The sequence below is a fragment of the Chelonus insularis genome, unplaced genomic scaffold (assembly GCF_013357705.1).
Source record: "Chelonus insularis isolate UGA/USDA-ARS -01 unplaced genomic scaffold, ASM1335770v1 contig_406_pilon, whole genome shotgun sequence".
Classification (NCBI taxonomy): Eukaryota; Metazoa; Arthropoda; class Insecta; order Hymenoptera; family Braconidae; genus Chelonus; species Chelonus insularis.
This window is the reverse complement of record NW_023276563.1, coordinates 1,948,881-1,975,497: the sequence shown is the minus strand read 5'-3', so window position 1 is coordinate 1,975,497 and position 26,617 is coordinate 1,948,881. Positions and strand designations below refer to the sequence as shown.

At 28.9% G+C, this 26,617-nt stretch overlaps 8 protein-coding genes across 12 annotated transcripts; 2 read left to right on the top strand and 6 right to left on the bottom strand.

Moving 5' to 3' along the window:
- Positions 1 to 33: 33 nt before the first annotated feature.
- On the top strand, positions 34 to 2,119 carry LOC118069228 (methionine aminopeptidase 1). The gene is made up of 5 exons (XM_035087193.1): positions 34 to 241; positions 415 to 466; positions 539 to 1,003; positions 1,153 to 1,428; positions 1,657 to 2,119. Exons 1-5 carry the CDS (start codon positions 35 to 37, stop codon positions 1,887 to 1,889), a joined length of 1,233 nt encoding a protein of 410 aa, XP_034943084.1. The 5' UTR covers position 34; the 3' UTR covers positions 1,890 to 2,119.
- Positions 2,120 to 2,287: 168 nt separating this feature from the next.
- Positions 2,288 to 6,173, bottom strand: LOC118069265 (alpha-protein kinase 1-like). Its single transcript, XM_035087241.1, has 5 exons — positions 5,749 to 6,173; positions 4,384 to 4,613; positions 3,892 to 4,250; positions 2,628 to 3,829; positions 2,288 to 2,570 (listed from the first exon to the last, which is right to left on the bottom strand). The coding sequence occupies exons 1-5, from the start codon at positions 5,752 to 5,754 to the stop codon at positions 2,289 to 2,291; spliced, it is 2,079 nt and encodes a 692-aa protein (XP_034943132.1). The 5' UTR covers positions 5,755 to 6,173; the 3' UTR covers position 2,288.
- A 1,054-nt stretch (positions 6,174 to 7,227) lies between these two features.
- On the bottom strand, positions 7,228 to 9,264 carry LOC118069225 (lipase member H-A-like). The gene is made up of 7 exons (XM_035087192.1): positions 8,977 to 9,264; positions 8,791 to 8,890; positions 8,548 to 8,699; positions 8,185 to 8,427; positions 7,896 to 8,099; positions 7,662 to 7,821; positions 7,228 to 7,580 (listed from the first exon to the last, which is right to left on the bottom strand). Exons 1-7 carry the CDS (start codon positions 9,113 to 9,115, stop codon positions 7,547 to 7,549), a joined length of 1,032 nt encoding a protein of 343 aa, XP_034943083.1. The 5' UTR covers positions 9,116 to 9,264; the 3' UTR covers positions 7,228 to 7,546.
- Positions 9,265 to 9,433: 169 nt separating this feature from the next.
- On the bottom strand, positions 9,434 to 12,269 carry LOC118069179 (dipeptidase 1-like). Of its 2 annotated transcripts, none has more exons than XM_035087111.1 (10): positions 11,683 to 11,742; positions 11,456 to 11,588; positions 11,223 to 11,385; positions 10,874 to 11,157; positions 10,716 to 10,773; positions 10,468 to 10,644; positions 10,268 to 10,358; positions 10,132 to 10,207; positions 9,794 to 10,060; positions 9,434 to 9,725 (listed from the first exon to the last, which is right to left on the bottom strand). In XM_035087111.1, exons 1-10 carry the CDS (start codon positions 11,687 to 11,689, stop codon positions 9,698 to 9,700), a joined length of 1,284 nt encoding a protein of 427 aa, XP_034943002.1. In that variant the 5' UTR covers positions 11,690 to 11,742; the 3' UTR covers positions 9,434 to 9,697. The 2 variants fall into 2 exon arrangements, with proteins under 2 accessions (XP_034943002.1, XP_034943003.1); XM_035087112.1 differs by lacking the exon at positions 11,683 to 11,742 and adding an exon at positions 12,144 to 12,269 and having other exon boundaries at positions 9,436 to 9,725.
- A 270-nt stretch (positions 12,270 to 12,539) lies between these two features.
- LOC118069159 (3'-5' RNA helicase YTHDC2-like) lies at positions 12,540 to 17,638 on the bottom strand. 3 transcript variants are annotated; one of them, XM_035087063.1, is made up of 4 exons: positions 17,205 to 17,638; positions 16,830 to 17,040; positions 16,568 to 16,761; positions 12,540 to 16,488 (listed from the first exon to the last, which is right to left on the bottom strand). In XM_035087063.1, exons 2-4 carry the CDS (start codon positions 17,024 to 17,026, stop codon positions 13,412 to 13,414), a joined length of 3,468 nt encoding a protein of 1,155 aa, XP_034942954.1. In that variant the 5' UTR covers positions 17,027 to 17,040; positions 17,205 to 17,638; the 3' UTR covers positions 12,540 to 13,411. The 3 variants fall into 3 exon arrangements, with proteins under 3 accessions (XP_034942954.1, XP_034942957.1, XP_034942955.1); XM_035087066.1 differs by having other exon boundaries at positions 12,540 to 16,485; XM_035087064.1 differs by having other exon boundaries at positions 17,313 to 17,638.
- A 146-nt stretch (positions 17,639 to 17,784) lies between these two features.
- Hat1 (histone acetyltransferase 1) lies at positions 17,785 to 19,953 on the bottom strand. Of its 2 annotated transcripts, none has more exons than XM_035087067.1 (5): positions 19,642 to 19,953; positions 19,188 to 19,345; positions 18,838 to 19,100; positions 18,389 to 18,763; positions 17,785 to 18,320 (listed from the first exon to the last, which is right to left on the bottom strand). In XM_035087067.1, the coding sequence occupies exons 2-5, from the start codon at positions 19,334 to 19,336 to the stop codon at positions 17,863 to 17,865; spliced, it is 1,245 nt and encodes a 414-aa protein (XP_034942958.1). In that variant the 5' UTR covers positions 19,337 to 19,345; positions 19,642 to 19,953; the 3' UTR covers positions 17,785 to 17,862. The 2 variants fall into 2 exon arrangements, with proteins under 2 accessions (XP_034942958.1, XP_034942959.1); XM_035087068.1 differs by lacking the exon at positions 19,642 to 19,953 and adding an exon at positions 19,428 to 19,618.
- Positions 19,954 to 20,450: 497 nt separating this feature from the next.
- LOC118069233 (putative inositol monophosphatase 3) lies at positions 20,451 to 22,054 on the bottom strand. The gene is made up of 4 exons (XM_035087199.1): positions 21,241 to 22,054; positions 21,009 to 21,160; positions 20,711 to 20,928; positions 20,451 to 20,640 (listed from the first exon to the last, which is right to left on the bottom strand). The coding sequence occupies exons 1-4, from the start codon at positions 21,749 to 21,751 to the stop codon at positions 20,484 to 20,486; spliced, it is 1,038 nt and encodes a 345-aa protein (XP_034943090.1). The 5' UTR covers positions 21,752 to 22,054; the 3' UTR covers positions 20,451 to 20,483.
- On the top strand, positions 22,024 to 25,599 carry LOC118069232 (N-acetylneuraminate 9-O-acetyltransferase). The gene is made up of 10 exons (XM_035087198.1): positions 22,024 to 22,493; positions 22,574 to 22,670; positions 22,786 to 23,044; positions 23,115 to 23,372; positions 23,434 to 23,894; positions 23,974 to 24,295; positions 24,361 to 24,600; positions 24,674 to 24,964; positions 25,035 to 25,253; positions 25,325 to 25,599. Exons 1-10 carry the CDS (start codon positions 22,379 to 22,381, stop codon positions 25,448 to 25,450), a joined length of 2,388 nt encoding a protein of 795 aa, XP_034943089.1. The 5' UTR covers positions 22,024 to 22,378; the 3' UTR covers positions 25,451 to 25,599.
- The last annotated feature ends 1,018 nt before the right edge of the window (positions 25,600 to 26,617 follow it).

Here is a 26,617-nt window from a genome sequence, read left to right as displayed (position 1 = left end):
AAAATGTCTATCAGTCACTTATATTTGTGCTTGTATGATAAAACAGTACAGAGTTCTTTCTCGGAAGGATTCTCGCACATTTATTTACGATAATTTTTATCCTAAGAACGAGAACTTATTTACACCAAAAATGTCTTTAGCACTTGGAATGTGCGAAACACCAGGATGTAAAGCTGTAGCAAGTCTTCAGTGTCCAACTTGTTTGAAAATTGGAATTCAGGGTTCATATTTTTGTAGTCAGGTAATATTTTTAGGTTATCTAAGACTTTACTCATATCATCGTCTATTTAATTTTTTAAAGATTTTAGAGTAAACCATAAATTAAAATTTTTTTAATGACATAAATGACTCAATAGAATAAAGTATTTAATAACAATGGAAATATTTACGTTTAATGGAGTTGTTTTATTCTAGGATTGTTTCAAAGGAAGTTGGAAAACTCATAAAGTGATTCATGGCATTGCTAGTAAGTGAAAAGTTCACAATTTATTCTAAAGTTCAATTTATCTTTATTGAATATTTCTGAATTAAATTCTAGAAGGCGAGGGTGCCAAAAAAAAGACAACTGGAGAGTATAACCCATGGCCATCCTATCACTTTACTGGAAAATTACGTCCTTTTCCACAAGTACCAAAGAGAGAAGCTCCCAAAAAAATTGTTCGTCCTGATTATGCTAATCATCCAGAGGGTGTTCCTTTAAGTGAACAAGCAGTTAGAGGATCTTCTCAAATAAAAATCCTTGATGAAGAAGAAATTGAAGGAATGAGAGTAGCTTGTAAGTTAGGTCGAGAAGTCTTAGACGAAGCTGCTAAAGTATGTGATGTAGGAGTGACTACCGCAGAAATTGATCGAATTGTATACGAAGCATGTATTGAACGAGATTGTTATCCTTCACCTTTGAATTATTATCAATTTCCTGCAAGCTGTTGCACATCCGTTAACGAGGTGATTTGTCATGGGATTCCTGATACAAGACCTTTGGAAGACGGTGACATTTGTAATGGTATTATTATTATTATTATTATTATTTCCAAGCCTGGTTCATCTTTATATAATAAATTGTTCACTTATATTATTTAAAAATTAAATTCAATATATTGTATTCCAATTATATTTAATTCAAAAAAGGATTAAAAAAAATTTTTGTTATAGTTGACGTAACTGTTTACCATAAAGGCTTTCATGGAGATTTGAATGAAACTTTCTTAGTTGGGAATGTAAAGCCGGAAGTAAAGAAACTAGTCCAAGTGACCTACGAGTGTCTCTCGAAGGCTATCGATATCGTCCGACCTGGTGAAAAGTACAAAGACATTGGAAATGTTATTCAAAAGCATGCTCAAGCCCATGGCTTTAGTGTTGTTCGTAGTTATTGCGGTCACGGAATTCATCGACTTTTCCACACAGCACCAAGTGTTCCACATTACGCCAGTAAGTCTTTAAATTTAAATTTTATTTTTTTGTATAACTTGAAAACAATGAGAAATATTAAAAAAAAATTATTCCAAATATATATTTATTTCTAACAAAATATTGCTACTACCGCAAAAATAACTTTGATAAAATTTTCAATTTATTTACAAATACTTTAAGAGATTGATCTATCAATGAAATAATTATTTGATTGGTAATTAACTGTGGTATCTGTTTATTTATCAGAAAATAAAGCAGTGGGAGTCATAAAAGCAGGTCATTGCTTCACAATCGAACCAATGATTTCTCAGGGAACTTGGCGAGATGAAATGTGGCCAGATCATTGGACTGCAGTTACTGCAGATGGCCAATGGTCCGCACAATTTGAACACACTCTTCTTGTCAATGAAAATGGCTGTGACATTCTGACAAAACGACGTACTAATAATGGGCAGCCTTGGTTCATGGATAAGTTATAATAAATGGGAAATTTATTGTATCAAATTTTTCGTGTAAGAGTCAGAAGTAGACTCATTGTTAATTTTTTGCGGTTTTAAACCAGCGTCATCCCTCGTGTAAATTTTCATCCAGCTAATCATGGAAATGATCATGAGAATTTACAGCGTGCCTTGTATCATACCTTCCCATTTTTTCGAAAATTAAAAATCAACAAATGTTTAAAAAATAAATAAACATTTTTTTTAAGTCATTTAACTTTTTACAAATTCTAATATAATTATTTAATTTTTTGCTAAATCTATGAATAAATAATTGTCAAATAAATAAAGCTTACATCGAGACATTGTCTCTGTGAGCAATAAAAAAGATTCAATCTATTTACAAATCCCTTGTTTTCTTGTCAAAAGAAATGTAATTTTCTATTTTCTAGATCTATTCTTAATACGTGAGCCAAAATCAGAGCTTATATTTTCATAATTTTCTTCATTAGGTTTAGACGATTTTGCATCGGAAGTATCACTCTCACTAGTATCATAATCATAATCATTGTTAGAACTCAAGGAAGTTTGTAAAGACTGTGGCTTTTCTTGAACTTCAGGAACCATAATTCTTAATGGTCTTTTGTCTTCTTCACTCTTATCTTCTTGTTCTTGCTTTTTTTGTTGTAACATATCCCTTTCATAATGTTTATCAATTACTTCCTGAAAAATATTAAAAATTTAATATAATTCAAGTTTGGAAGTTGAAAAATACTATACCTGTTCTTGTTTAATCTGTTGTTGTCGATAATGCTGTCGATATCTTTTTTGCGCTCCATTTCTCAATTGTTGTCTTTGTCTGTAATGATCTTGAGCTTGATTAGGTACATCATCGATTTGCTCATTCACTTGGTAATTTCCTTTATGATTATTAGGTACTGGCTCATCATTCTGTTGACTTTCATCTTCATATTCTTGTTGTTGTTGTTGTTGTAACTGTTGTTGTTCCCTTTCTTGTTGTTTCTTTTGTAATTGTTGAATTAAATGACTATTAACACTGCCAGCTGCAGCTAAAGCTGCTAATTTCTCAGCAGTTTCCCGATTTGGAAGAGTTGTATAAAACTGGTTTGGAATTGATCCTTCACTTTCAACATTATCAAAGTAGTTATTTGGATTCACTTGTTCTGTATTTTCAGATGCAGCTTCATATTCAATATTATTTTCTGGCTGTTCAACTGATTCTATTTGATATCGGAAATCATTATTTGGCTTAACTGCAAAATTTTGAACATCTTCAGGTTGTTCAGGTTGTAGATTATAATCAGCTGTTACTCTTCCAGAAGCATAGTCTTGTTCAACAAGAATTTGTTGTTGCTGTTGTTTATTAGATTGTTCGTCGTAATTAAATGAGTGCATTTGAGGTTGGGAGAAAGTTGTCGGGTTGGCTTCCGGCTGAAAAAGCTGTCCCAACTGTTGTTGAAGAATGTGTTGTTGTAATTGAGGTTGGTGACCTGTTGAATACCCCGCGAATGATTTAGGAAAATTGTTAAATAAATCATAAAATTGTGACCCTGGTATAGGTGGACCGGACATTGCTGGATGGCCCACGTGAAGATCAGAATTTTGTTGAAGCTCTGAAATCTGTGAGTTTAAAATCGGAGCTTGAGCTGCGCTAGCCGGGAATCCAACATGAAGTGAACTGTGTAAATTGGTTTGCATAGGCACGTTTGGTTGTGCAAATTGAATATTCGTGCCAACTACTCCAGATCTGGAAACAGATGGATGGTTTATGTAGACTTCGTTAGACTGCAAATCAGTATGAGGACCAGAAGGAACTCGAGAAGATTCAAATTCCGATGGGAAGTAAGTTGGTGTAACTGTTGGATAATCTCTTATTCCGCCCTCATTATTAGCTTCTGTGACTTGATATGAACTTTGAGTTGGTGTCGGATTTGTTACTGATTGTTGAGATTCATGAGTTGCTGAAAAATTGTAGTCAAAATATGTATATTTAATAGAAGTAAAAACAACTGTATCAACTTACCTTGGTCATTAGGAGTATAATCAGAATCTACAGGATATCTTCTATAATCATTCTGATTGTTGTTGCCTCTACTATGTTCTGCAGGATTGTAGGGCTTATCAGCAATGCTCAAATTAGGTGCAGGTATCGTATGAATTGGTCCCTTATCATCGTCAATTCCTCCTCTGTGAGTCGATGGGAAAGATAGAGGTTCGGGTTTATATTCAGGACTATATTGTGGATCTACTTTCATAACTTTGAACTCTTGCGGCGGTGCTCGCTGTGGAAGAAGGGGAAAACTTGACATCGGACTCATTGAAATTTGATTCTTCCAGTTTGCTGATAGAGTATTCAACTGATTTGGTAGTGGCCTTCGCATTCTAGCAATAATAATATTAATAAAATAACCTAATTGCAATTAGAATTAATGCTTTATGCATTTTCAGTTTACATTTAATAGATTACTCTTTTCCAAATTATCAATGAATCAGTCCATAAAGTAAATAATGATACCTGAAATTATTTGGTTTGATATAAACTGGTCTCTTATGCGGAAAATTATTGTTTATGTGAATAGTGTTTCCCATAGATACTCGATGAGTAATTGGCCATGATTTTTTAATCATTTGTGGTAGTGGTGGAGGCGGTGGAATTGGTAATAAAGGTCGTCTCATTTTATATCTTGCTTCTGATGATGATAAACATGCGACTACCACCAGTAACCAAGGAATCCAACTGTAAGCCTGTTGAATATTTTTTTTTTTTTATAGTTATTTATCCTAAAAAATGCATGATTATTTTTTTTTTTTTAAAAGAAAGAGGTCAAATTTCAAGTTTTCTTACGGTACTTCTAGAGTTATCGTTCACACTTTGACCACTTAACTTTCAGATGAATAAATAAATGTGTCCCTTCACTCAGGACTGTTGTTACAGGTAGTATCATTATCTGATGAGAGAAATAGTCGGATGTTGAGCGATTACGAGAGAACGCGTAGAATCTGGATAAAGTGGAACAACGTGCCACATCCATGTGATGGATAAAGCATTCTATCAACATGTTATTTGCTCGTCATACAAGAAATTTATTTAAATATAGCGAGAGTTGATGAGTCCAAGAAAAACATAGAAAACTGTTATCAATTGTCATTTAAATACTAATCAAGTATATGATTTCTAATGACTGACTGCGAGTATTACTATTAAATGAAACGAGAAATTTCTTGAAAGTATTTCTAGGATTCGAAATTTGATTATTTTAATGAATAATAAAAGGCATTAGTGATTTTACAAGTTCTGGAAAGCTTTCTATCATCATATAATAATTCATTGAATTACTTTTCATTCAATTTCATTGAATTATTTTAATTAATTATTATAGAAAATTACAAATCGTCTTTAATTTACAACAAATTATATATAAAATTTCAATAATAATAAATAAATGGCCACGAAAATTTTTTTAAATATGATGAGCAGCAATAAAATACGGAATATTATACAGGCTACTTAATAATATGATTTTTAAATAATTATAATAATTGATAATTTAATTTACATAACAATCATTTGAATATTAATGAGAAAAATCGAATGTATTAGGATATCCGAGAGAGAATTGCTAAATTATGGTGATATAATAAACGACGAATTAATTCGAGTTATAATACCATTCTATCTATTATCTCACACTATCTTTCGCTTCAATTCGTATAGTGATTAATTGTAATTTATTTGTCATCAATAACCACGACTAATCCTATTTATCCAACATACCATCAATTCATTTTGACACATTTACTATTATAATTAGAATCACAAATTTCATAACAAATCTAATAGTTAAATGATTGTGGAAATAAAATTCAAGAAAATAAATACCTTCATTTTTAGAGATGAAGTAGATGAAAATTAAACTTAAATCCTTGAAGCCTTCCTAAGGAAGGAATCTTTAGCTTGCGTAGAAAAACGTAGATTTTTTTTTTGTATTTAAACTTGACTTGGAGATCGTTTAGGTAGGAAGCACTGATCGTTCTGCACGCAATTAGGTCATTGTCCTTCATTTATACTTGACTCAAGCCGCCGTATCTTTGTCTTACCTTCTTTTCCCTTCTCCAAACATGTTAACACCTTCTCTGTTTTCAGTTTAATATTCTATACCAACAAACTATTTTACTAACAATTCAAAATATATTGTTACTTATTGATGACAAAACACCTACTCTAAATCAGGATCCAAATTAAATCTGCAATCAAAGTGGATCATTAGGTCATATGTAAACAGTCAATAATAAAAATTTTCGCTTTCACCATAATATACATATTTGAATTGCATATTTAAAAACATTTAATATCAATGTATATTAAAAAAAATGTTGTCATTGATAATTAATTATTATAAGATAAGAATTTTTAAAGACATCTATCAAGATAAATCTCCAGTAGTTGTTTTTTTGATAGCCCAACATCAATATAATTAATTGGTAATGAATTAAAAGTAATAGTGAAACTTTGTAAAGTGATGTATTTTTATGTCTATGAAATGATAAAACTTAATTTTAATTATTTTAAAGTTAATATTAATTTAGAACTAGCTTTTAATCGTTAAATGTTGACCTTTTATGTATTGTTTAGTTTCAATGTATCCGAGCTTATTATGATGATTGATTTTCATCATTATAGTAATTTAATTGTAGAACTACAGAAAAAATTAACAAAAAAAAATGAATTTTATATGAAATCAAGTTCAGTTGTGTTTACAAGTAAAAACAAATAATGAGTGATTGGCAGTTAAACTTGAAATATTAAACTATCAAGTTCAAAGTGATCAGCCTTGATTGTTTAAAAGTTTAACAAACATATATCGACCCAAATAGTCAAGGTAAATTGCTTGAGGCTGGGATCAATGTACGCTTGTTCTTCCCATTAATGCATTGATCTTCAATTGACTAGTCTATCCTCCTTTCTCTCCTTATTCTCGTACGCTCTCCAGTGTGTACGTGATTGAGATTGATTTCTAAGCTTGCGAGTAAAATGCATTAATGTATGATCCAGTGACCCAAAAAGTTCACTCGCCTCGTAAGCGTTTCTACTTATCAGGGGAAAAGATCTTCTTGAACGTCAGTTGGATAAAAAAATTATGCAACTCTCTCATTCATATCTGCTTCAAATATAAATAAAAAAGAGTTTTATTAAATCAATAAAAAATTAATTGCCTTCATCAATTGTCAAAGTAATGGTTATCAATTATAATGACTGTTATTTCGATGAAAATTTTTAAGTCAAAGTTATTACTTGATTCTTATTTTGGATTTTTTTTAAATAATTATTTTAAAATTATATATGTGTTGACGAAGGCATCTTCATATATACTCATAAAAGAATACTAATGAACCCGTTAAGACGTAACTGTTAACAGTTATTAAAAATGAATATGGGTAACTGTAATTAGTATGTAAGTAATATAATGGATGATTCAAAAGATATGGTGGCGTCTCGCATTGAGCAAAACCAGTCATCAGCAAAAACTTGCAAGGTCATTCTCAAGGCCTTTAGTACAGTAAACAATATCCATAATAGAGATAAATTTGTATTTGATTATCGTAATGAATTTAATGACAATTAATAACTATCACCAATCTTATAAAGTTCAAATAAATATAGTTTCTCAATCATCTTTTCAGGTAGGTGTTAAAAAATAATAAGAACCATGTCTGTAATAAGTAATTTAGAAAGATTAATCATTATTCTAGAAATTTAGATATCAAAATTCTTTAATTATATTAATTACTTACATAGTGCTAACAGCAGCATATCCAACGTATGCTACTTGATTATGTTTACATTTTCCGGTTATAAATTCTCGGTACAAAGAACATTCGGTTGCAGGAAATGCATAAATATTATTTACGCTTTCCGCATAAATTTCCCATGACCTCCAGTGAGAACACAAGTCTGAAAAATATTTATTATCAGTATATTAAAAGCCATATTTTTTAAAAATTAAAAGAAATACATTACTATTATACCTGCTGGAGTTAAAGGTAATCCAAAAAGAGGACATCCTGGCTGAGGTCTTGTTCCTGTATTAGCAAAAAAATCTACGGTCCCTGTGTTCGAAATTGCTCCATAAAATCCTCCATCAGTGTGTATAATATCAATAAATTCAGCACTGTCAGCATCTATATGTTCCTCTCCTGGCCCGTAGAATCCTGGATTAGCTGGATCTAATCCTAAAAAAAAAATAATTAACAATTTAGATGATTTTTTTTTACTTGAATGCTAATGATTTCATTTCGAAAAAAGGTATCACATCACCTGTAATTCTAGGAGTCAGATATCGACTAAACTTGCCGATAAATCCAGCTATCTGAGCCCCTAACGAATGACCAACTATATGAAACGTTTTTAAGTCTAATCCAAGATCAATAAGCTGATCAAATATTTTTGTAAATACCAAAGCTATTTTTGGAGAATTTTTGACAACTTTTATATACGGATCATACGCTAAGTTACTCCAATCTGCTAAAAATATATTATCTGTTCCACGTTCTAAGTAAGCTGAAACAAAAATTATTTTGAATTATTTTGAAGTATTATCAATTCATTAAGTATTTCTAACTGATTCAATTAAAGGATTGTGAGGATAATGTATTTAATTATCACAATAATTGTCATTACCTCCGACTATTGTTCTTATACTCTCATTTGATGGATGCTCATGGAAGCCATGAATATAAATTACTAATGGTTTCAGAGGGTCAATGTATTGATAAATTATTGTTGGCTTATCCACTTGAATATTAATCATTGTTGCTTTATCGATATTTTGTCTAAATAATAACAGTTTATGAGTATACTTCTCAATAAAACAAACATAAAATAGTCTTTAAGATTACACATGAACGTAATTAAAGAACAAACCCCGTATAAACTTTAATTTCTAGCTGTTTTACAATTTTATGATGTTCTCTCTGAGCATGTTTCCACTCTTTATCATTAAGTCGATTTATGGCAGTTCTATCTAAAATCAATAAGCAAATTAAAATAAGCCTTTTTTTTAACAATAGACATTAAATATCAGAGATCATATCATTTTTAATGACTAACCGTTTGTAGATTGGAGTAATTGTTTTCCAGAAGAAAAATTTTCAATAGAGACAATTAATATAATTAAATAACCAGTGTAAATAATTTTCATCATTATATTATGAATCTCGAAGTAATTTTTAATATATTGAAGTGTCATTTAGGTTGAGATTTACATTCTTAGAATATTCCTTTACTGATAAATACTAATTGACATTTCATGATGATTTCCTTTTAACTTTTATTCCTTTACCCTCTCCACCTTTGTTTAGTATCAGAAAAATATGAAAAGAAAACCAGATAACTAAAATGTCATATAACAATCATCAATTATCTGTATGAAAAAACAATATAAAAAAGCTTTTAGATGATAGTTATTATTTCTCTGAAAATGTTAAAAAAATGTAACTTAAAAATAAAAATATACTGTTTGTCATTTGGAAACATAAGAAAATATAAATTGAAAATAATGAAATTAGGATTTAGCCTTATGTTTATACTTTCCGGTAATTTATAAAATTATCTTCTACCAATTGGTCAAATATTGTTGTGTAATTCTCAGTTGAAAATATTCTCAGTCATAATAAGTGCTCAGTTTACTATTTTCAATATGATAAAAAAATTAATTTATAAAATTTAAACATAAATATTATATTTATTATAATTTTATCTTGTATATTTATAAATGGATTAGTACAAAAATCATTAAAATTTGTAAATTAAAAAAAATTTCCATCATTAATTATAGCGATAGAAGAACCTTTTTCCATCTGCAAATATTAATTTATTCAAATTATTTAACAATCATTTAAGAGTATTTTTAATGTTTTTTACTTACTCGTTGGAAGTTTGGCATGCTCCAGGATTTAATCCTTCTTTTTGTTGAGCAATCATCAATTCTTCACCAGTGATAAGATCGTTACTAGGAACTTCTGATGTCATAGAATCACGCACTGTTTCAACTTTCCTAAAAACACGTATTAAATTACGACCTGCAAGCTTTTCGAGATCTTCTTTAGTCCAAGATGGTTCATTTTCACGGTTTTCAAAAAGTCGATCAAATATTTTTGGATATTTCGATACATCTTCCAACCCTTCTGGCACACTGTGTAAAATAAATTACATAAATTAACTAAATCATTTTATAAGGATAGCATTCAATAGTCATTGACATACTCATCAACTCCATCATAATCACTTCCAATTCCAACATGATCCACTCCTATGAGATTTTTTATGTAATTGATATGTGCTAAAAAACAAGATCAATATTTATTTCTACTAATAAATCAATGTTTTTATGATGTATTACCGACTACAGTTTCAAGAGATGCATTTTTTGTTGGATCGCAGTTGATAAATTTACTAAAAAAATTGATCATAATAACTCCCTCATTTTTTTTCTGAAAATATAAAAGTTATATAAGTTTATGTATTACATCACATAACAAATTTAAGAAAAAAAATTCATCATAGTTATAAAATATAATTAAATAATTGGGTCACACATACGACTAAATGCAAGACGTCATCAGGTACATTTCTATAGTGGTTACAAATACTAAATACTGAAGAATGAGAAAATATCACAGGTGCTTTGCTTATAGCCAAAACTTCTCGCATAACATTATGTGACACGTGGGATAAATCTACCATAATTCCTAATCGATTCATTTCTTTGACCACCGCCTGATAATAAGATTAATTTAAAATAAATGAAATATTATTCCATTTTTATTCTTGTAATATATTTAACGTACACGGCCAAAATTAGTCAGATTATATACTGAATACTCTTCAACAGTTGAAGCATCGGCCCTGAAAAATAAAAATTATTATTTCATGTGAAAGAAAATGAATTTTTACTATATAGTTTTCATTTAATTCTACTAATTACTAATCATTAATTAATACCTACCAAGGTGTATTGCATACATGAGTAAGAGTGACGTAACGAACGCCAAGCTCATAAAAAATTCTTAAAACTGCTAAACTCGAGTCCAACGAATGTCCTCCTTCAACTCCAATCATTGAAGCTATTTTTTTATTTCTCCAGACAGTTTCAATTGATTTAGCATCTGTCACTAATTGCAATCGTGATGGATATTTTTGTATAAGACGCTTAATTACATCAATTTGCCGAAGAGTTAATTGGAGTGAATCTTTATATTGAGATTCACATGAAGTATAAGCTACCCAAAACTATAAATATATTTTCATATTATTAGATGATAAGATATATTTTTTAACATAACGATGTTTCTTACTTGACCTCCGACTTTTCCAGTAGTTAAACGAGGCAGATCAGTATGACAAGAGTTGCATGTTCTCAATCCCATCAAGGGATCATGAGTGAGGTCATTATCGAAATGAAAAGCACTTAAATTATTTGCATATTTATTGTAGATATTCCACGGCAAATCGTTGTGTCTAAATATTATTATTTAATATACTTGATACATAAAAATAACATGTAAATATTTTAAAAAAAAATATTTACCCATCTATTAATGGAACAGAGTCTAAAGCATCACTTCCCTTAAATGGTTTAACACTTATTCCAAAAGTTAATCCAACAATTAATACAAAAAAAGTAACTGCAAATACTCCTGCGCTGATATAAACCATTTTTCCTATTGAAAAAAATAAATTTTTCGTATTAATTTAATTAAATTAATTAAATTACTCTAAAGCTTCAATATATATATATATATAGATATATATTACCACACATTATTATATAGAATAATTAGAATATAATACTAATGATGAAAAAATATGTATTTGATAAGAAATAATTTAATTAAGAATTTTTTTATCTACGAAGATTGTATCAAGATTAGAATATTATTTAGTGACAATCATTTACAAACAGAAACAACAATGCTACGGCTAGAATTTATATAGCTTCATAAACGGATATGCAAGTCATTAAACATAATCTAACATAGATCACACCTTATTGCAGATACTAATAAAGACTTAGTTATAAACTAACACCACTTGCGACTTGAAAGTGGTACAGATAAAATTACAAATTTAATTGATCTAATTTTTAACTAATTATCACTTCAACAACTGCCTTCTTCCTATAAAAATAATTTAGAAGATTTATCTAATTTTTAATTGTCTTTTTAAAAATAATTTATTTCTTAACAATAATAGTTTGTAAAAAAAAAAATATTTACCTTGGTTCAAATGAGATAAATCTATGCGGAAAATGAAATCTAGTCAGAACAAATGTTGTCTAGCTTCTGAAGGTATAGGAAGTATAGATCCTCTTGATACCTCTCCCTATCTTTGTACTACTTATGAACAATTCGGAATAATTTATCTTAAATTAAATGCATTGGATGATTATCGTTGGTGATTGGATGATTTTCGAATAGGGACTTGGAAAAACACACTTGTGTAATAATGTCAAATCCAAGTGCCAAAAATGTTATAAGAAAGAAAGAAAAACAATGAATATATATTTTTTTTAATTTTAAACTTGATATTTTTATTGAATTATTTTATCAATAAAAAATTTTGTGTTAAACAATAACTCTTTGAGAGAAAAATTAATTTTATATCACCAAAGATTAATAAGAAATTCGATTCTAACAATCGTACAATTTATTACACACAAAGAATACATTTTAAAGAGATGATTATGATGTTACTGAACCATTTTTTGCTACCATTTGTTTTCTACATATTCTACAACTCTTTTATTATTTTTCGGAACTATTTAATATTACAATTAGAAAAAAAAAAACTGATTTTAAATAATAAAAAAAAAAAAATACTGAACGTTTTAGCTAATGATACATAAAAAAAAGCAAATAAATATTTTGTGGTAAAATTCATAGTATGAAAGCTAATTATCGTAGATATTTTTTCCGTATTTTGTTAAAAATACGGAAAAAATGTTTTCACTAAATATAAATGCAAAAAATGAAAAGTGCACGTTTCAAAATTTATAAGTAAAAATATTTCTAATTAATAATAAATTTTGAATACTTGTAGGTAAACTTGATACTTAGAAAGTGTCTTAGTATAATAATTACTCACGATAACTCCAAAATTATTATACTTCTATTATTTTGAAAGTGTACTAGTCATTTTTTACTTACAATTAATTCAAAAGTTTTTTCCGTATAGAGAAAAAATGATTGATTACGTATGGTGATCTAATTTTAAATTAATATCATTTGTTAATGATCTATGAGATCCATTTAGAATAAGACTACAAATCGATACATATAAAATATAATTTTTTTATTATTAATTATCTTACTGAATATTTTTATCAGTGGAATTAGAAGATTAAGAAGATACAAAAGACCTACGTAGATTTTTGTATTCTATGTTATTGCGTATTGTTTTAAAAGATTATCTGAAAAGACAAAAAAATGATGTTCTTTATCATTGGCAGATAATGATAAAGATCGATGTATTTAAATTTTATCAATTAATTTGCATCTTCACTATCGTCTGACCTTCTTGTATTTGCTGGATAAAAGTCAACGATAAGTGGCCGTGGACGTTGACCAATACCGGACGGTTGCTGAAGATCACATGCTTGCTCTTCGTTAGTAATCACATTGACAATCGTCTTTATCACAAGTTCATCTAATTGAGACATTGTTCGGTTAGGAGTTTTCATTCGTCTCAAAAATAATGCATTCCACTTTTGACGTAGATGCAGAACCAACTGGACTGTTTCGTAATCTAGTTTAAAAGAAATCCAGTCATCAAGCTTCAAAAAGGTAATACCTTCTCGACTTTCTTCTACTTCAGAATCAGATTCACTTTCTGGTATTGATTCTGCTTCGTAGATTACATCCATTGGTAATCTAGCAGGTCCACTAAATAGCGCAATAGTCATAGGATTGACTAGAGTAACAGTTTTAGCATGACAAAATCTTCCACATCGACTCATTTCCTCATAAACTAACCAATCAGAAGGTAAAGATTTAACACAGGCACTGTGTAATTGTGATAAATTAGTTTTGGATGATTTTGAAAAATCTCTCAACGTTGATGAAGGATGAAATAATATCTTAGATTCTTTTTGCGACCGTAATTGACCACATTCTTTGTCTACTCGGATTAAATTCGGATAGAGGCCAGCAGTTAGAGCGGCTTTAACCACAGCCCAATTTTCTGAATTTTGATTTAGGTCTCTAATATCACCTGACCCTCTAGCACGCACAAAACCTGACGCTCGCAACTGTCCAAGCATCTGAGTCCTCATTCCAACTATCATTTCCATAACTGCTGAGGAGATAAAATGTTTTTCACAAAATTGACGTTCCCAGCCACTTGCGCGTGCTTGTTGCCAACCTTGGAAAGCTCTCAATACTACCATATGATCAGAATAAGTATCTGCAGCGAATTTTTTCCTCACCAGAGATACTGCACGCTTTTGACAGGGTTGATGAGGAAGAATAAATGGATCTTTATAGGCCAAACTACAAACTATAGTTAAAATTGGATCAAGACACTTGAGAACCACAGCATAAAGTAACATTTTTCCTAGTCTTGGTTCTACTGGAAGATCTAAAAGATGTGTGCCAAGCTCAGTTAAGTCTTCCCAAGCGTTTAAAGCGTCAATAGATTTCAATAATTGTACAGCATTTCTAGTTATCATATTGGAAGGAGGTTCTAATGCTTTATCTAAAAATTCAGCGATTGGAGTATTGCCTGGAGCCAAATGTTTAGTAAATAAGCACAGCTCTTGTAGAGGTAGTCGTAAGATTTCTGGTGTCTGATTGGGTTGCATACTATTGAAACGCACTGGTGAATATAAACGATAGCATATTCCTTGTTGACATCTGCCGGCTCTTCCTTTTCGTTGTTTTGCACATGCTTGAGATATCCAATTAGTTTTTAAACTGCATATTCCTGAAAGTGCATCAAAAGCTTTTTCTTTGATTTTCCCGCAATCAATAACGTAGACAACATCGTCAATAGTAATACTAGTTTCAGCGATATTCGTTGATAAAATTATTTTTCTTGTTCCTTGGGGACTTGGCCGGAATATTCGCTTTTGATCACACGTTTGCATATTTGAATGAAGAACAAATAAATTATATCTCAATCCAGTATTCATTTTCTTTTCTTCTGAAAGTATTCTGTCTTTCATCATGACGATGTCATCATAACCAGGTAAAAATACAAGTATAGATCCAGGTGGCATCAGTGTATGAATGTGAACAATTAGAGTAAGTAACAAGTTGTAGTCAACATTATCATCATTAAATGTACTATGATAAATATCTAAAAGTATTTTATCATCTTCTGACAAAGAAACATCTCCAGATTGAACAACTTCTCGGTCTTCTACAGAGCAGTTGTAAGTTTTCATATATGCTTGAATTAATTCAGAACACTCAATTTGGTTCATGTTGACAGCCCAATCAAGTGCTGTCCATTCATTACTAGCTCGAATATTTAAATTAGCTCCAAGATTTAAAAGTTGTTCAGTAGTATTTAAACATCCTCGTCCAGCAGCAACCATTAAAGGTGTAACCATAGTGCTAGAATGTTGATAATCTACTGAGATATTTTCAGAAAGAATTAAATGAAGAAGTTGAGAAAAGTGATCTTCTCCACCGTGTAACCAGGCATCAGAAATACTATTATCCATTTCTTCTTGTAGCCATGGTTCAAGCTCGACCTTTTCAGGTACTGGTTCAGCCTGTTGACCTAATATTGGTGATGGTCGTGTATTCTTATTTTTAGAATTTTTGCTGCAAATTGGTTTAGGTATGAACTCAGTCCAAGATTCTAAAATTTTTCGTTTTTCTTTTTTATTCATCAACTCCTTTTTTTTAGTAGCTATTTTTTTTGTCATGTAACCTGTCATCCTTAAAATATCTTGAAGATAATAAACATCAACATCGAAACATCTTCCAGATATGTTAATTGATGTACATTGATTAAAGTATTTAACAAATATATTTGAATTCATAGTCGCACTCATTAGAATTAATTTTAGAGGTCCGTACTTAACTAAAGCTTCTTTTAAAGCGATTAGAAGAAAATCACAAAATCTATCACGTTCATGGACTTCATCCACTATAATATGAGTTATTGTTGCTAAAGCAGAATCACCACCCATTAGAGTGCGCAATAAAACTCCATTAGTACAATATGTTAGTATAGTTTTTGGAGCAACTCTACTTTCTAATCGTATTTGATAACCAAAAGTTTGGCCAATTTTTTCATCTCTTTCAAAGGCCACCCTCTCAGCCATTGAAACAGCTGATAATCTTCGTGGTTGAGTACAAATAATTCGACAAACTTGATTTTTTTGCTGACAGTGTTCAAGTATGTATTGTGGAACTTGAGTAGTTTTTCCACAGCCAGTTTCTCCAGCAATAACGACTACTTGATATGAAGATATTGCCTGAAGTATTTTTTCTCGACTACTATAAATTGGTAAAGACTTACGGAATTGTACTACGTCTTGATTTGTTCGTAATTGAGGAACTTGAGGTATACTATTATTCAATCGACCCATTGCTTTTGCACTCGTAACTACTAGACAAAAAATACTCATATTATATTTTATGACTGCATAAAGACTGTAGATATTAATATAAATTGATTTAAAATTTACCTTCATTGTCTATAGTTCTTTCACGTTCTGTTGGAGGAAGCAGATCTTGACGTTCTTTATTATTGAGAGGAAATTTTTGAAGTAAATTATAAATGCATTGTTTTGAAGACTTCTGAACTTGTAATAATGGATCAGATTGAATTATATTTGATCCTTCTCTTTTATATACAGTGAGAAAACGATTTGCTCCTTTTCTAAATAAGTAAATAATACAAAGTAATGACATGACTTATAAAAAAAATCAGACTAATTATTTATTTACCCTCTGCTTTTTGACTTCAATCCAAGTTTTACAACCATATGATGTATGTATGCTCGTTCTTCACATGTATATGATGATGGAAATTCCAATTCTTTTTGATCTGGAGACTCCAATAATTTCCTTATCGTTAAATGCACAGCTATTTTAGTGTCTTCACCAATTTTTAACTTCGCCTGCTTGTTTCTACGCCGTGGCATTATTTAGATCAGATCTAAATAAAAAAGTACAAACTAAAATTATAATATTTATTTTTTAGAAATGATGAATTTCAGTTAATACACTGAATCGTCTAGTGTATAGAGTTGAATATATTAGACTAAAAAAAAAAAAGTAAAAACACAACAATAAACATTGTAAAAAAAATGATACTCTTACCTTTTGAAAATAAATAAAGTTTTAAAAATTTTATATAATTATGAATAAATATTTTAAAAAGTTTTATTTTCAATTTATTTTGTATGGCAATTACAATGAATTACTAACTTGATCACAGTTAATGTTTTATAAGTGTGTGTAGGTCGTTTTGGAGCGCCGTATTCATCTACTGTGGTGGTCAACAAACAAAGAAAAAAATATTTCTACATCATATGTTCCACGAATTGTCATGTGTTTATAGTGACCACAAATATAACACAGATTAAAGACAATCCAATATTAATCGAAATAATATTTTATCCATAACTATATTTTTATTTCAACTTTATTTCTCGCAATAATTTTATTTATTTATCTGAGTCTCTAGACATCATTTGAGATCGTTACAATGTAAATTACGTAGTATGTGTACGACTACCGCGGATTCGTGGAATTTGGAGTATTTAGTACATGAACTGACTGCTAGTAGCGCTACAATCTCACGTTAGATATACGTATAAATAAATTTTTACCAAATTACAATATTAAAAATTATTGAAAAAGTTTTATTTCCCATCAGATGTACATATATGAATCATTGATATTTACATTTAACTGCAAACATGCAAAAAATTAGTACTTCAAAAAAAAATAAAGCAAAACGTACAATGAACTAGATTCACTGTCCAGCTTTCTCCAATCGTTGAATTACTTTTTTATACTCTTCTTCGAGAGTTCGATATTCTTTTTCTAACGTTTGAATTCGTACGGCGAGAGGAGGAATAGCGACATTAGCTGATGAATTTGGTTTTTTATCTGATAAATTTTTCAACGCTGATTCTAATTTCTTTAGATCTTGTTCCTCTCTTTTGTATGGTATATTTAATCTTTTTTTCACATCCAATCTATAATTACGATACTCTTCTTCATTGGATGTATCTGTATGTTTTAATCTCAATATTTCATAGACTCTTCTTGCTTGTCTTGTGTTTATTTTAAATTTTTCTGTAGCTTCTGAAGCCATTGTTTTATTGAACCCATTCAATAAGTTTTCTTTTGAAAAGCTAGGTAATGTAGCGCAATTGATGGCGTCAATATAATCACGAACACGTTGGAAGTTGACTGAAGAATCTTCAACTGAAGTACAAAATATAAACATAGTTTAGATTAAAATTGAAATGAATTTTTATTTAAATAAAAATTACCTGTAATATCTTTTACTTCATTTTTTCCGATATAATGTCTATAGATAGCTCTTAATAAATGAGCTCCAAGACCTAATTGTTGAAATGGTGGAAGAATAAGAATTTGAGCAATTCGTGGCCTTATGTGATGAGGATACGCATAGTACTGATACACAGTAGCAAAGCCGATGGTATAGTAACATGTGCTACCAGATGGTGTAGTTGATTTTTCATACATATTGAAATAATGCCACTGATCATCATCAATATCAATAAAACTTGCAGCATCAATATACCACAGAAGAAACATTTGAAGTCTCTGGTGATATTCTTTAAATCCCTTGCATGACATATCTGATTTATAGACTTCAAAATTACGAGTTCTATTTTCGTCATCTTAATAAAAATAATAAAATTAAATACTGATGCGAGTCATAACTTTATAAGTTATATGTGTAAGACTTTTATACCTGTGATATTAAATGAATGTAACAGTTCTCCATACGGTCTGAAAGATCCATCTTTAGACAATGATTTCACAAATGAATCTACATTGTAATGAACTGGTGGGGCTAATTTTTCCAGTAATTTAGGAAATACATCATCAGCTTCTACACCTTCATAAACATTTTTTGGAAATTTATCAGAATAAGTGACTCCAAAATAAGTTTCCAAACAACCAGCAGTGTAATATAATTTGATTTTTAAATCTTTATATCCAAAAATAGTTTCACTTGATAAAAAAAAAACTTGTTATTAATATACAGTAACGCGAAGAAAAAAACAAGAATAACGTTTGAGGCATAAACATGAAAATTACCTGTTTCCAAAAACTTGATGAGACATTTCAGGACCAAAAGCAACATCCGGATCATCAATGTCATGTTCATCTCTTATAAGTTTCAGCTCGAGAGCTTCATTGCTGTCAATCACATAGGCTTTTAGTCGTGCTGCAGTTATTTCATCCATGATAATATGCTGTAAAATGATTCCAATTATATTATAATAATATAAGAATATCAGAAAATGATAAATAAATAAAAATAAAATTCTCATTTACGTTCAACCGTTTTTTGAATAATAAAATAGTTTTAACGGTTATTAACTTAACCTCAAACTGCTGTATGTGTTTTAATATTTATCAATCAAATTAATTACATAAAATTAACAAGATATTTTCATTAATTATAAGCAAAAGAATGTAGTTTTCTAAAAATACTGTGTTTTAGATAATATCTTAAAGAATGAGAATCCGTTAATTTTTTTATTCTTACCGAGTTCGAAATGAGAATGAAAAAAAAAAACACTATTATTCGCGCCAAGTTTTGTAGATATATATTGGCGTAGATAAGCCATAAGTTATACAAGCCATAAGATACACATATGTTGTATTATAAAACACTCTTATATGAACAATATACATTTAAAAAAAAATTCTTCCAGTAGAATTATAAATAACAGTGGAAAATAGTTTATATAGTCCAAACGACCTGTGTATATACACACCCAAAATACATATCGAAATATTTTTTTCATACAATTCTACTCTTTCATTGACTCCAAAAACCATTGAAATGGTATTTATTGTATATTGTATATATCTGAACAGTATTCTTTGGTCCGACAATAGCTTTCTTTTGCTACCTATGAGCCTGATGAGGGCGCGAAAATTATAAAAATTATTTTGTTTTATTCCTGTTTATAAAAAAAAAAACTTACTTTTATTAATCTGGTAATTTTTACGATTTATTTATATCAAAAACAGAGTGTAACTGAAATTTTTTTATACAATTTTAAAATAATTCAGATAAAATAATTGTAAGGGGTAATCCCACATAATAATAATAATGATAATAATAATAATAATAATAAAAATAATAATAATAATAATAATAAACAAACCTATAAAATATAATATTTCAAACTTTAAAAGAATAAGTTGATCATTTTAATACATGTATAAAATATTACATATGTTGTTGAAATTTATGCTAAAATTCTTTTGAATTTTACTGCAAGTTAATATCAACTTAAAATAATCTTTTAACTTAATTATTCTGAAATTAAAATTACTCTTGTAGAATTTCCATTCAATAATGTATTTCAAAAACAAAAATTATCCCTCAGCTATTGGAGAGCCGGCAAATCTATCCAGGTACCATTTATGATTTGATATTGTTGCTAAAAGACCATTCTCTAAAACTACTGCATCAATAGATCCAAAATCAGTCATCGGCTTTCCTGATAAAGATGTTACAACCCCATCAAGAGAACTAAAAATTTTATCAATAAATAAAGGTTTAGAAGATTGTTGACATAAAAAGTAAATTAATTCATTGATACCTAATTATTGCAGCACCAGCACAAATATCCCATTTTTTTATAGCTGTTACATGAATATAAGCTGTTGCATTCCCTACAGCTACTTCAAGGGATTTATATCCTGCTCCAGCAGCAGAAATAATTCTTACATCATCCCCTAAAGCTGTTTTAGAGATATTGTGAACTTTTCCTGCATGTGATCGAGATACAATGAGTACTGGAGGATCATTAGATTTCGGCTGATAAATGCACATATAATTTCTATTAATCAATTGAATAACCATAACCAACATTATCTATGATTTAGCATATACACTACCTTTAATAAATTCATCAAATTATTAGAAACTCCATGATGAACCCAAGCCCAATAAGTCTGTTGGGGTTCGAAAGGTTTATGAATGACTCCAATCATAGGAACTCCTTTTATAGCTACACAAACCATTGTAGTTACATACTCCAATAAATTTTCTGAAATTTAAATAATTATCACGTTTGTTTTTAATAATCATGATTAATCATAAAAGATGCTTTTAAATTGTATTATATACCTGTAAATTCTTTTGTGGCATCAAGAGGATCAATCCACACAGTGATATCTTCAACATCCACAGCTACATCATATCTAATATCTATTTGTTCTAAAATAGTTGTATCAAATATATTGACATCTGTTGCTAGTTGTGAATCACATCCTACAGAATGTTCTTCAGAAATGACAGTCATTGATGGAAATAAAGTTGACAAATAGCTGTACATTGCACAATGTGATTTGTAATCTGCTGTAGTAACTGGATCATCAACATTTTCCTTAGTTTTTCCTTTAATTGTTACAGAAACTTTAGATTTTTTATAAACATTGACAATTTCCAATCCTCCAAGCTCTGCAGCACGAATTGATGTAGCAAGGAGTTTTTTTAAAGAAACAAAATCACGATTATTATTCTTTGCTAAGTATGGAGATTCACGAATGGCATATAGATATAAAATAATTAAAAAAATAATAAATAAACATAATCCTAGTTTGTTAATTCGGATATTTGCTCCAATATTGATTGTCATGATGATATATATATATATTTGTTTTTCGTTGTTAATTCAAAGAAGATGTTTACACTTAATTACATGTTCAATCGCTTATTGTTATGAATTTATATGCCGTCGTACACGTGGTAACGTCATTTTCTGTGATGTTTTAGAGTTTGTTGATAAAAATTTACAAAAATTTTAAAACAAAAGAACCTACGTATTTAATTATTCACAAATAAATATATTTCTTAAGTATATATTTTTAATGAATCAAACTAAGATAGATAAATAAATTAATATAGTACGAGTTCAGTCATGGTTGATTATTAGTTGGTAGAAAAACTAGTGCTACCAATTCCTTAAAAATAATTTTGTGTTTTGAGAATAATAAGAAAGAAATGTTTATTTTTATAAAACAATGTTTAAATAAAACCTATCTTTACTGGAAAGTTAAAAAGCTTTGTGAACTAAAAAAAAACAATTAATGAAGCATAAAATAAAAATGAACACAAACTCAGTGAATGCACAAAATTGATGTTTAATCTTTAAAATTTCTATAATAAATATAAAATTCTTCTTCATCTAATTACGATATGATTTTCACGTCTAATAATTTTTAATATATAATTAAATTTGATACTAAATAAACGAAATACACTAATGACTGCTGCAGAACATTTTATTAGTTTAATAACAGTAGCAAGTGCTAAAAAACTTGCTGCTGTATTGGTTATTTGTTTCATTTTTTATCATGTAACGATACATTTAATTTATGGTAAGATGTATTTTTTGTACTCAGATAAATTTCTTGTTTCATGTACAAAATTTTTAGTTAACGTTAAATATTTTCTGTAGGTAGTGATTCTTGTAAATGGCTTTTAGAAGAAGGCAGATATAAAGGAGATAAAGAATGGCAACCTTATGGTTGTATGATGCATCACTATTCTCAAACGTAAATACTTTTTGGAGTAAAACTGTAGAATATATTATTGATAAAACTATTTTAAATTTTCAATAATAAAATTTAAAAATATAAAAAATATTTAATTTGTCAATAAATTTTTTAGAGATAGTAGAAGATGTTTACGATATTTAGCTTTCATGGGTCACAAAAATCATTTTGTGTTTACTGGAGATGAACGAGTTCGACAATTGTATAAATCATTCATATCACAATTTATAATTGATGGAAAAGGATCTGACTTATCAGATTTCCCGAAAAAATCTGATTTAAATTTCAATGATGCTAAATTAAGATTGGATGTTCATTTTCTGTGGAGACCACAACTTAATGAATTTATGATTAAAGATTTTCGAAACTGGATGGTAAATTTTATTTACTTTAAATACACTTTAAAATCAATTCTTTTATTAGACTATTAATATTTTATGTTAGAAGGGAGATGCTCCATCAATGGTGATTGGAGGTTGTGCTGCTGCTGATATTCTTGCAAATAATGCCAGTGATATGAATTTATATACAGAATATACAAATGGACTTGTTAAACTTGTTCAACCAGCCGATGCTCTTGCTAAAAAAGGTTCAAAGTTTCTTTGGATGATGCAAGATCCAATATCTAAAGAAAATTTACCTGCTCAATTAGCTAGTATTGATAATAGCCAAATTAATATATGTAACAAAGCAGCTGCTGAGGTATAAAAATTTATACACTTAAATCAATTAATTAAATAACTAATATTATTAAATTTGTCAGATATTATTATATAGTGGAGCGCATTTATGGGAAAGTAGCAGGCTAATAGGCCAAGGTGTTTTAGAGCAGAGTCCAGATGGATATTTGTCCAGCCCTTTATCCCTTCGACATAAAGTGCAAATTATATTAAATACATATTGCAATGATTATATGAATTTTGGAGATGGTACTTGTTGTAGTAATCCAGAAGCTGCGACAACATTGCAACTAGTAACACTTTCAGCTCTAGGGTTATGCATTATGGCTGGGACAAGTGTGTGGCTTTATAAAAAAACTTGTTATAATAGAGTTGAAACGTCATATTCACAAGTTGCTACACATGAAGTAGAGGAAGCAGTAAATATGAATGCATCCGAAACAACAATTTCAAATGAAATACCACCGCCTAAAGATTTTTATACTTTAGCTACATCTCTTGCATTATTTTCGTGCATCTTATTGTATTTTTATATATGCGATCGGTACAATTAATGAATTACACTAAAATTATTTTTATGACCATTAATTTTCTAAATTTATATAATATTTGATGTTTTTTAGGACAAATTTTTTCATGAAGGAGAATAAATATTACAGTGAGTTTAGTTTTTGGTTACCATTAGGATATATTTTGGCTCTTGGTTTATTTTTCACTGAAGATTGTGAAAGAGGTCCTAGAGCTCTAAATCGCGAACAAACCGATGAATGGAGAGGATTAATGCAGGCAGTAGTGTTGATATATCATGTAACTGGTGCAAAAAATGTATTGCCTATTTATATGCATTTGAGATTAATAAATTCTGCTTATTTATTTTTATCCGGATATGGACACTTTTGTTATTTTTGGCAGACTGGGGATGTTTCTTTGGTTCGTTTTGCCAAGGTAAGCTTTAAAAAATCATAATCTTTTTTAAAATTATATAATTGATTTGGAATAAATTTACTCAGGTACTCTTTCGGCTGAATTTATTAGCTATTTCACTTTGTCTTCTCATGAATCAGCCCTATCAATTCTATCACTTTGTTCCACTAGTATCCTTCTGGTTTTTAGTTGTCTATTTTTTGGCCTGGTTACCACCAAGAGTATATTCAGCAAGTTTAGTTGAACATGGAACGCGAATTTTACTCTATTTAGCATTAAAACTTTTAGGTTTAGTATGTGTAATAACAATTCTCTACATGTCTGAGGTAAGAATTTTATTCATTTAGATAAATAATTCTAGATTTGAAATTGAAAATAAAATGGTGATGATTTTAATAGGTATTTTTTGAAAAAGTTTTTGTAACAAGACCATGGAAAGCACTTTTTGTAACTACTGACGATGATATTAGGGAATGGTGGTCACGATGGAGAGTAGATAGATACAGTGTTGTGTATGGTGTTGCTTTTGGAGCAGGTCTTTTAGCTCTTCAAAGGATAGATCATATACCTGGAAGTGCTCTCGCTCCATTACTTGCTCTGGTATCATTAGCAGCTTACGCAATGTTTACGATACTTTGTGTATCTGTTGCAGAATGTGAAGAAATTCATTCATACGTTGCTTTTATTCCAGTAAGTTTATTTTATTGTGCGTTATTAAACAAAATAACTTATTTTTTACTTATAGATATTTTATTTGTAGATTGTAGGATATATTATATTAAGGAATTCATCGTTGGCTCTAAGGGGAAAATATTCAGTACTTTTAGCAGGTCTTGGAAGAATCAGCCTAGAAACCCTTGTTGGACAAGGACACGTATGGCTTGCTGCAGATTCTCATGGAGTTCTTGTATTATTGCCAAGATTTCCAGTACTGAATTTACTTGTTACTTCTTTTATATTTATTTGTGCTAGTCATGAGGTAATTTTTATCACATTTATTTGGGAATTTTTTAACATCATTTATTTATATTTAAAAAATAATTCTTTTAGATTCACAGATTAACACTTGTTCTTTCACCATACGCAGTGCCAAATGATTGGAAACTAGTTGCTCGTAATTTATTACTTTTTATGGCTGTCTTAGTACCTATTGGAATCAATGATGGAATGTTTTAATTTTCATAAAATAATAAGCAATTAACAATTGCTCATGTCAAGTATTAACTTGAGAATAATAGTGTAAATAATTTACTCTCACAATAATCTTATTAACTTTTTGATCTGAATAAATTATTATTTTGGCTACTTATATGTAAATAATCATAAATAAAAATACATTTTCGAATTTCTACATTGTTTGTTTATTGTAAAAATGAAAGGTTTCAATTAAAAATTAAAAAGGAAAAAATTCAGATTATATTCATAAATAAATTATGAATTCAATTTGATTATAAAAATTTACGAGTGTTTATTCTATAAGATTCATTGTTACATGTCTGAAAACTAAATTGCGTGAAACATGAAATAATATTTTTTTAAAACTAGTTTATTAAGTACCACTTTTCAGTTTACTGCCCTTTGAATATTAATAACTTTGCTTGGTTTATTAATCATTTGATTATTTATTTTTATTTAATACAATATTAATTTTCTATAAATTATAATGCAAGTAGATTCATTTAAAATGCGGAATGTTCCATAAATTTTCCTAATATTTTCTTCTATAAAGCTTGAAAAAGTTTAAAATATTTGTCAAATTTTGTATTTGATTCATGTATATGATATTATTCGGAAGATTATTTCATGTACTTTCCACATAACGTGTACTTGTCTTAGTTATAAATGTAATTTATTGTAGAGAAATGAACTATAAAAATTTCTCTGTTCTTTTCTTTTATCTTACATTGAACATTACGTCAATAATAATAATTATAATAATAATAATAATAATAATAACAATAATAAAAATAATTATTATAATAGTTATAATTATAAAGCTGCTTAATTGAAAAAAACTATATTTATTATTGTTATTATTAAAAATATTAACAGAAGACTATAAATCTATAAATAATAATAATAAATATTAAAAATATTCATTACTCTTTCTTTTTTCTGAAAATGATTTTTTTATTTATTTGTTGTATTCTTTTTATTTATCTTCATCAAGTAATTTATAATTCAAAGTAACGACCATATTTTCATTATATTAATGTTTACAAATATTATTAAAAATATCATTTGGACCATTTAATTGTTGAGTTTTATTTATATAATGGACTGCAAAAATTTTTTTAGTTAATATCTATTATGATTTAATAATTCAAGTGAATCTTTAAAAAA

What these genes read in the sequence shown, in the direction of transcription:
- LOC118069228 (XM_035087193.1), top strand. Translation starts at nt 35, where the DNA reads ATGATAAAACAGTACAGAGTTCTTTCTCGGAAGGATTCTCGCACATTT. An exon ending in AGTGATTCATGGCATTGCTA is followed by an intron (nt 467 to 538) that starts GTAAGTGAAAAG and finishes ATTAAATTCTAG; the next exon opens with AAGGCGAGGGTGCCAAAAAA. An exon ending in AAGTGTTCCACATTACGCCA is followed by an intron (nt 1,429 to 1,656) that starts GTAAGTCTTTAA and finishes TTTATTTATCAG; the next exon opens with AAAATAAAGCAGTGGGAGTC.
- LOC118069265 (XM_035087241.1), bottom strand. An exon ending in ATCAAACCAAATAATTTCAG is followed by an intron (nt 4,251 to 4,383) that starts GTATCATTATTT and finishes TATTATTGCTAG; the next exon opens with AATGCGAAGGCCACTACCAA. An exon ending in AACAGATTAAACAAGAACAG is followed by an intron (nt 2,571 to 2,627) that starts GTATAGTATTTT and finishes AATATTTTTCAG; the next exon opens with GAAGTAATTGATAAACATTA.
- LOC118069225 (XM_035087192.1), bottom strand. Translation starts at nt 9,115, where the DNA reads ATGACACTTCAATATATTAAAAATTACTTCGAGATTCATAATATAATG. An exon ending in TATAAGAACAATAGTCGGAG is followed by an intron (nt 8,428 to 8,547) that starts GTAATGACAATT and finishes TTTTTGTTTCAG; the next exon opens with CTTACTTAGAACGTGGAACA. An exon ending in TCTGACTCCTAGAATTACAG is followed by an intron (nt 8,100 to 8,184) that starts GTGATGTGATAC and finishes TTTTTTTTTTAG; the next exon opens with GATTAGATCCAGCTAATCCA.
- LOC118069179 (XM_035087111.1), bottom strand. An exon ending in CTGGAAAAGTCGGAGGTCAA is followed by an intron (nt 11,158 to 11,222) that starts GTAAGAAACATC and finishes ATATATTTATAG; the next exon opens with TTTTGGGTAGCTTATACTTC. An exon ending in GATTATGATGGAGTTGATGA is followed by an intron (nt 10,061 to 10,131) that starts GTATGTCAATGA and finishes TATTTTACACAG; the next exon opens with TGTGCCAGAAGGGTTGGAAG.
- LOC118069159 (XM_035087063.1), bottom strand. Translation starts at nt 17,026, where the DNA reads ATGCCACGGCGTAGAAACAAGCAGGCGAAGTTAAAAATTGGTGAAGAC. An exon ending in TTGAAGTCAAAAAGCAGAGG is followed by an intron (nt 16,762 to 16,829) that starts GTAAATAAATAA and finishes TTACTTATTTAG; the next exon opens with AAAAGGAGCAAATCGTTTTC. An exon ending in AAGAACTATAGACAATGAAG is followed by an intron (nt 16,489 to 16,567) that starts GTAAATTTTAAA and finishes TTTTTTGTCTAG; the next exon opens with TAGTTACGAGTGCAAAAGCA.
- Hat1 (XM_035087067.1), bottom strand. Translation starts at nt 19,336, where the DNA reads ATGGATGAAATAACTGCAGCACGACTAAAAGCCTATGTGATTGACAGC. An exon ending in ACATTCATTTAATATCACAG is followed by an intron (nt 18,764 to 18,837) that starts GTATAAAAGTCT and finishes ATTTTTATTAAG; the next exon opens with ATGACGAAAATAGAACTCGT. An exon ending in TGAAGTAAAAGATATTACAG is followed by an intron (nt 18,321 to 18,388) that starts GTAATTTTTATT and finishes TTTGTACTTCAG; the next exon opens with TTGAAGATTCTTCAGTCAAC.
- LOC118069233 (XM_035087199.1), bottom strand. Translation starts at nt 21,751, where the DNA reads ATGACAATCAATATTGGAGCAAATATCCGAATTAACAAACTAGGATTA. An exon ending in ATTTGATGAATTTATTAAAG is followed by an intron (nt 20,929 to 21,008) that starts GTAGTGTATATG and finishes TGCATTTATCAG; the next exon opens with CCGAAATCTAATGATCCTCC. An exon ending in GCTGGTGCTGCAATAATTAG is followed by an intron (nt 20,641 to 20,710) that starts GTATCAATGAAT and finishes TAAAATTTTTAG; the next exon opens with TTCTCTTGATGGGGTTGTAA.
- LOC118069232 (XM_035087198.1), top strand. Translation starts at nt 22,379, where the DNA reads ATGACTGCTGCAGAACATTTTATTAGTTTAATAACAGTAGCAAGTGCT. An exon ending in CAATTCTCTACATGTCTGAG is followed by an intron (nt 24,601 to 24,673) that starts GTAAGAATTTTA and finishes TGATTTTAATAG; the next exon opens with GTATTTTTTGAAAAAGTTTT. An exon ending in CATACGTTGCTTTTATTCCA is followed by an intron (nt 24,965 to 25,034) that starts GTAAGTTTATTT and finishes TTTTATTTGTAG; the next exon opens with ATTGTAGGATATATTATATT.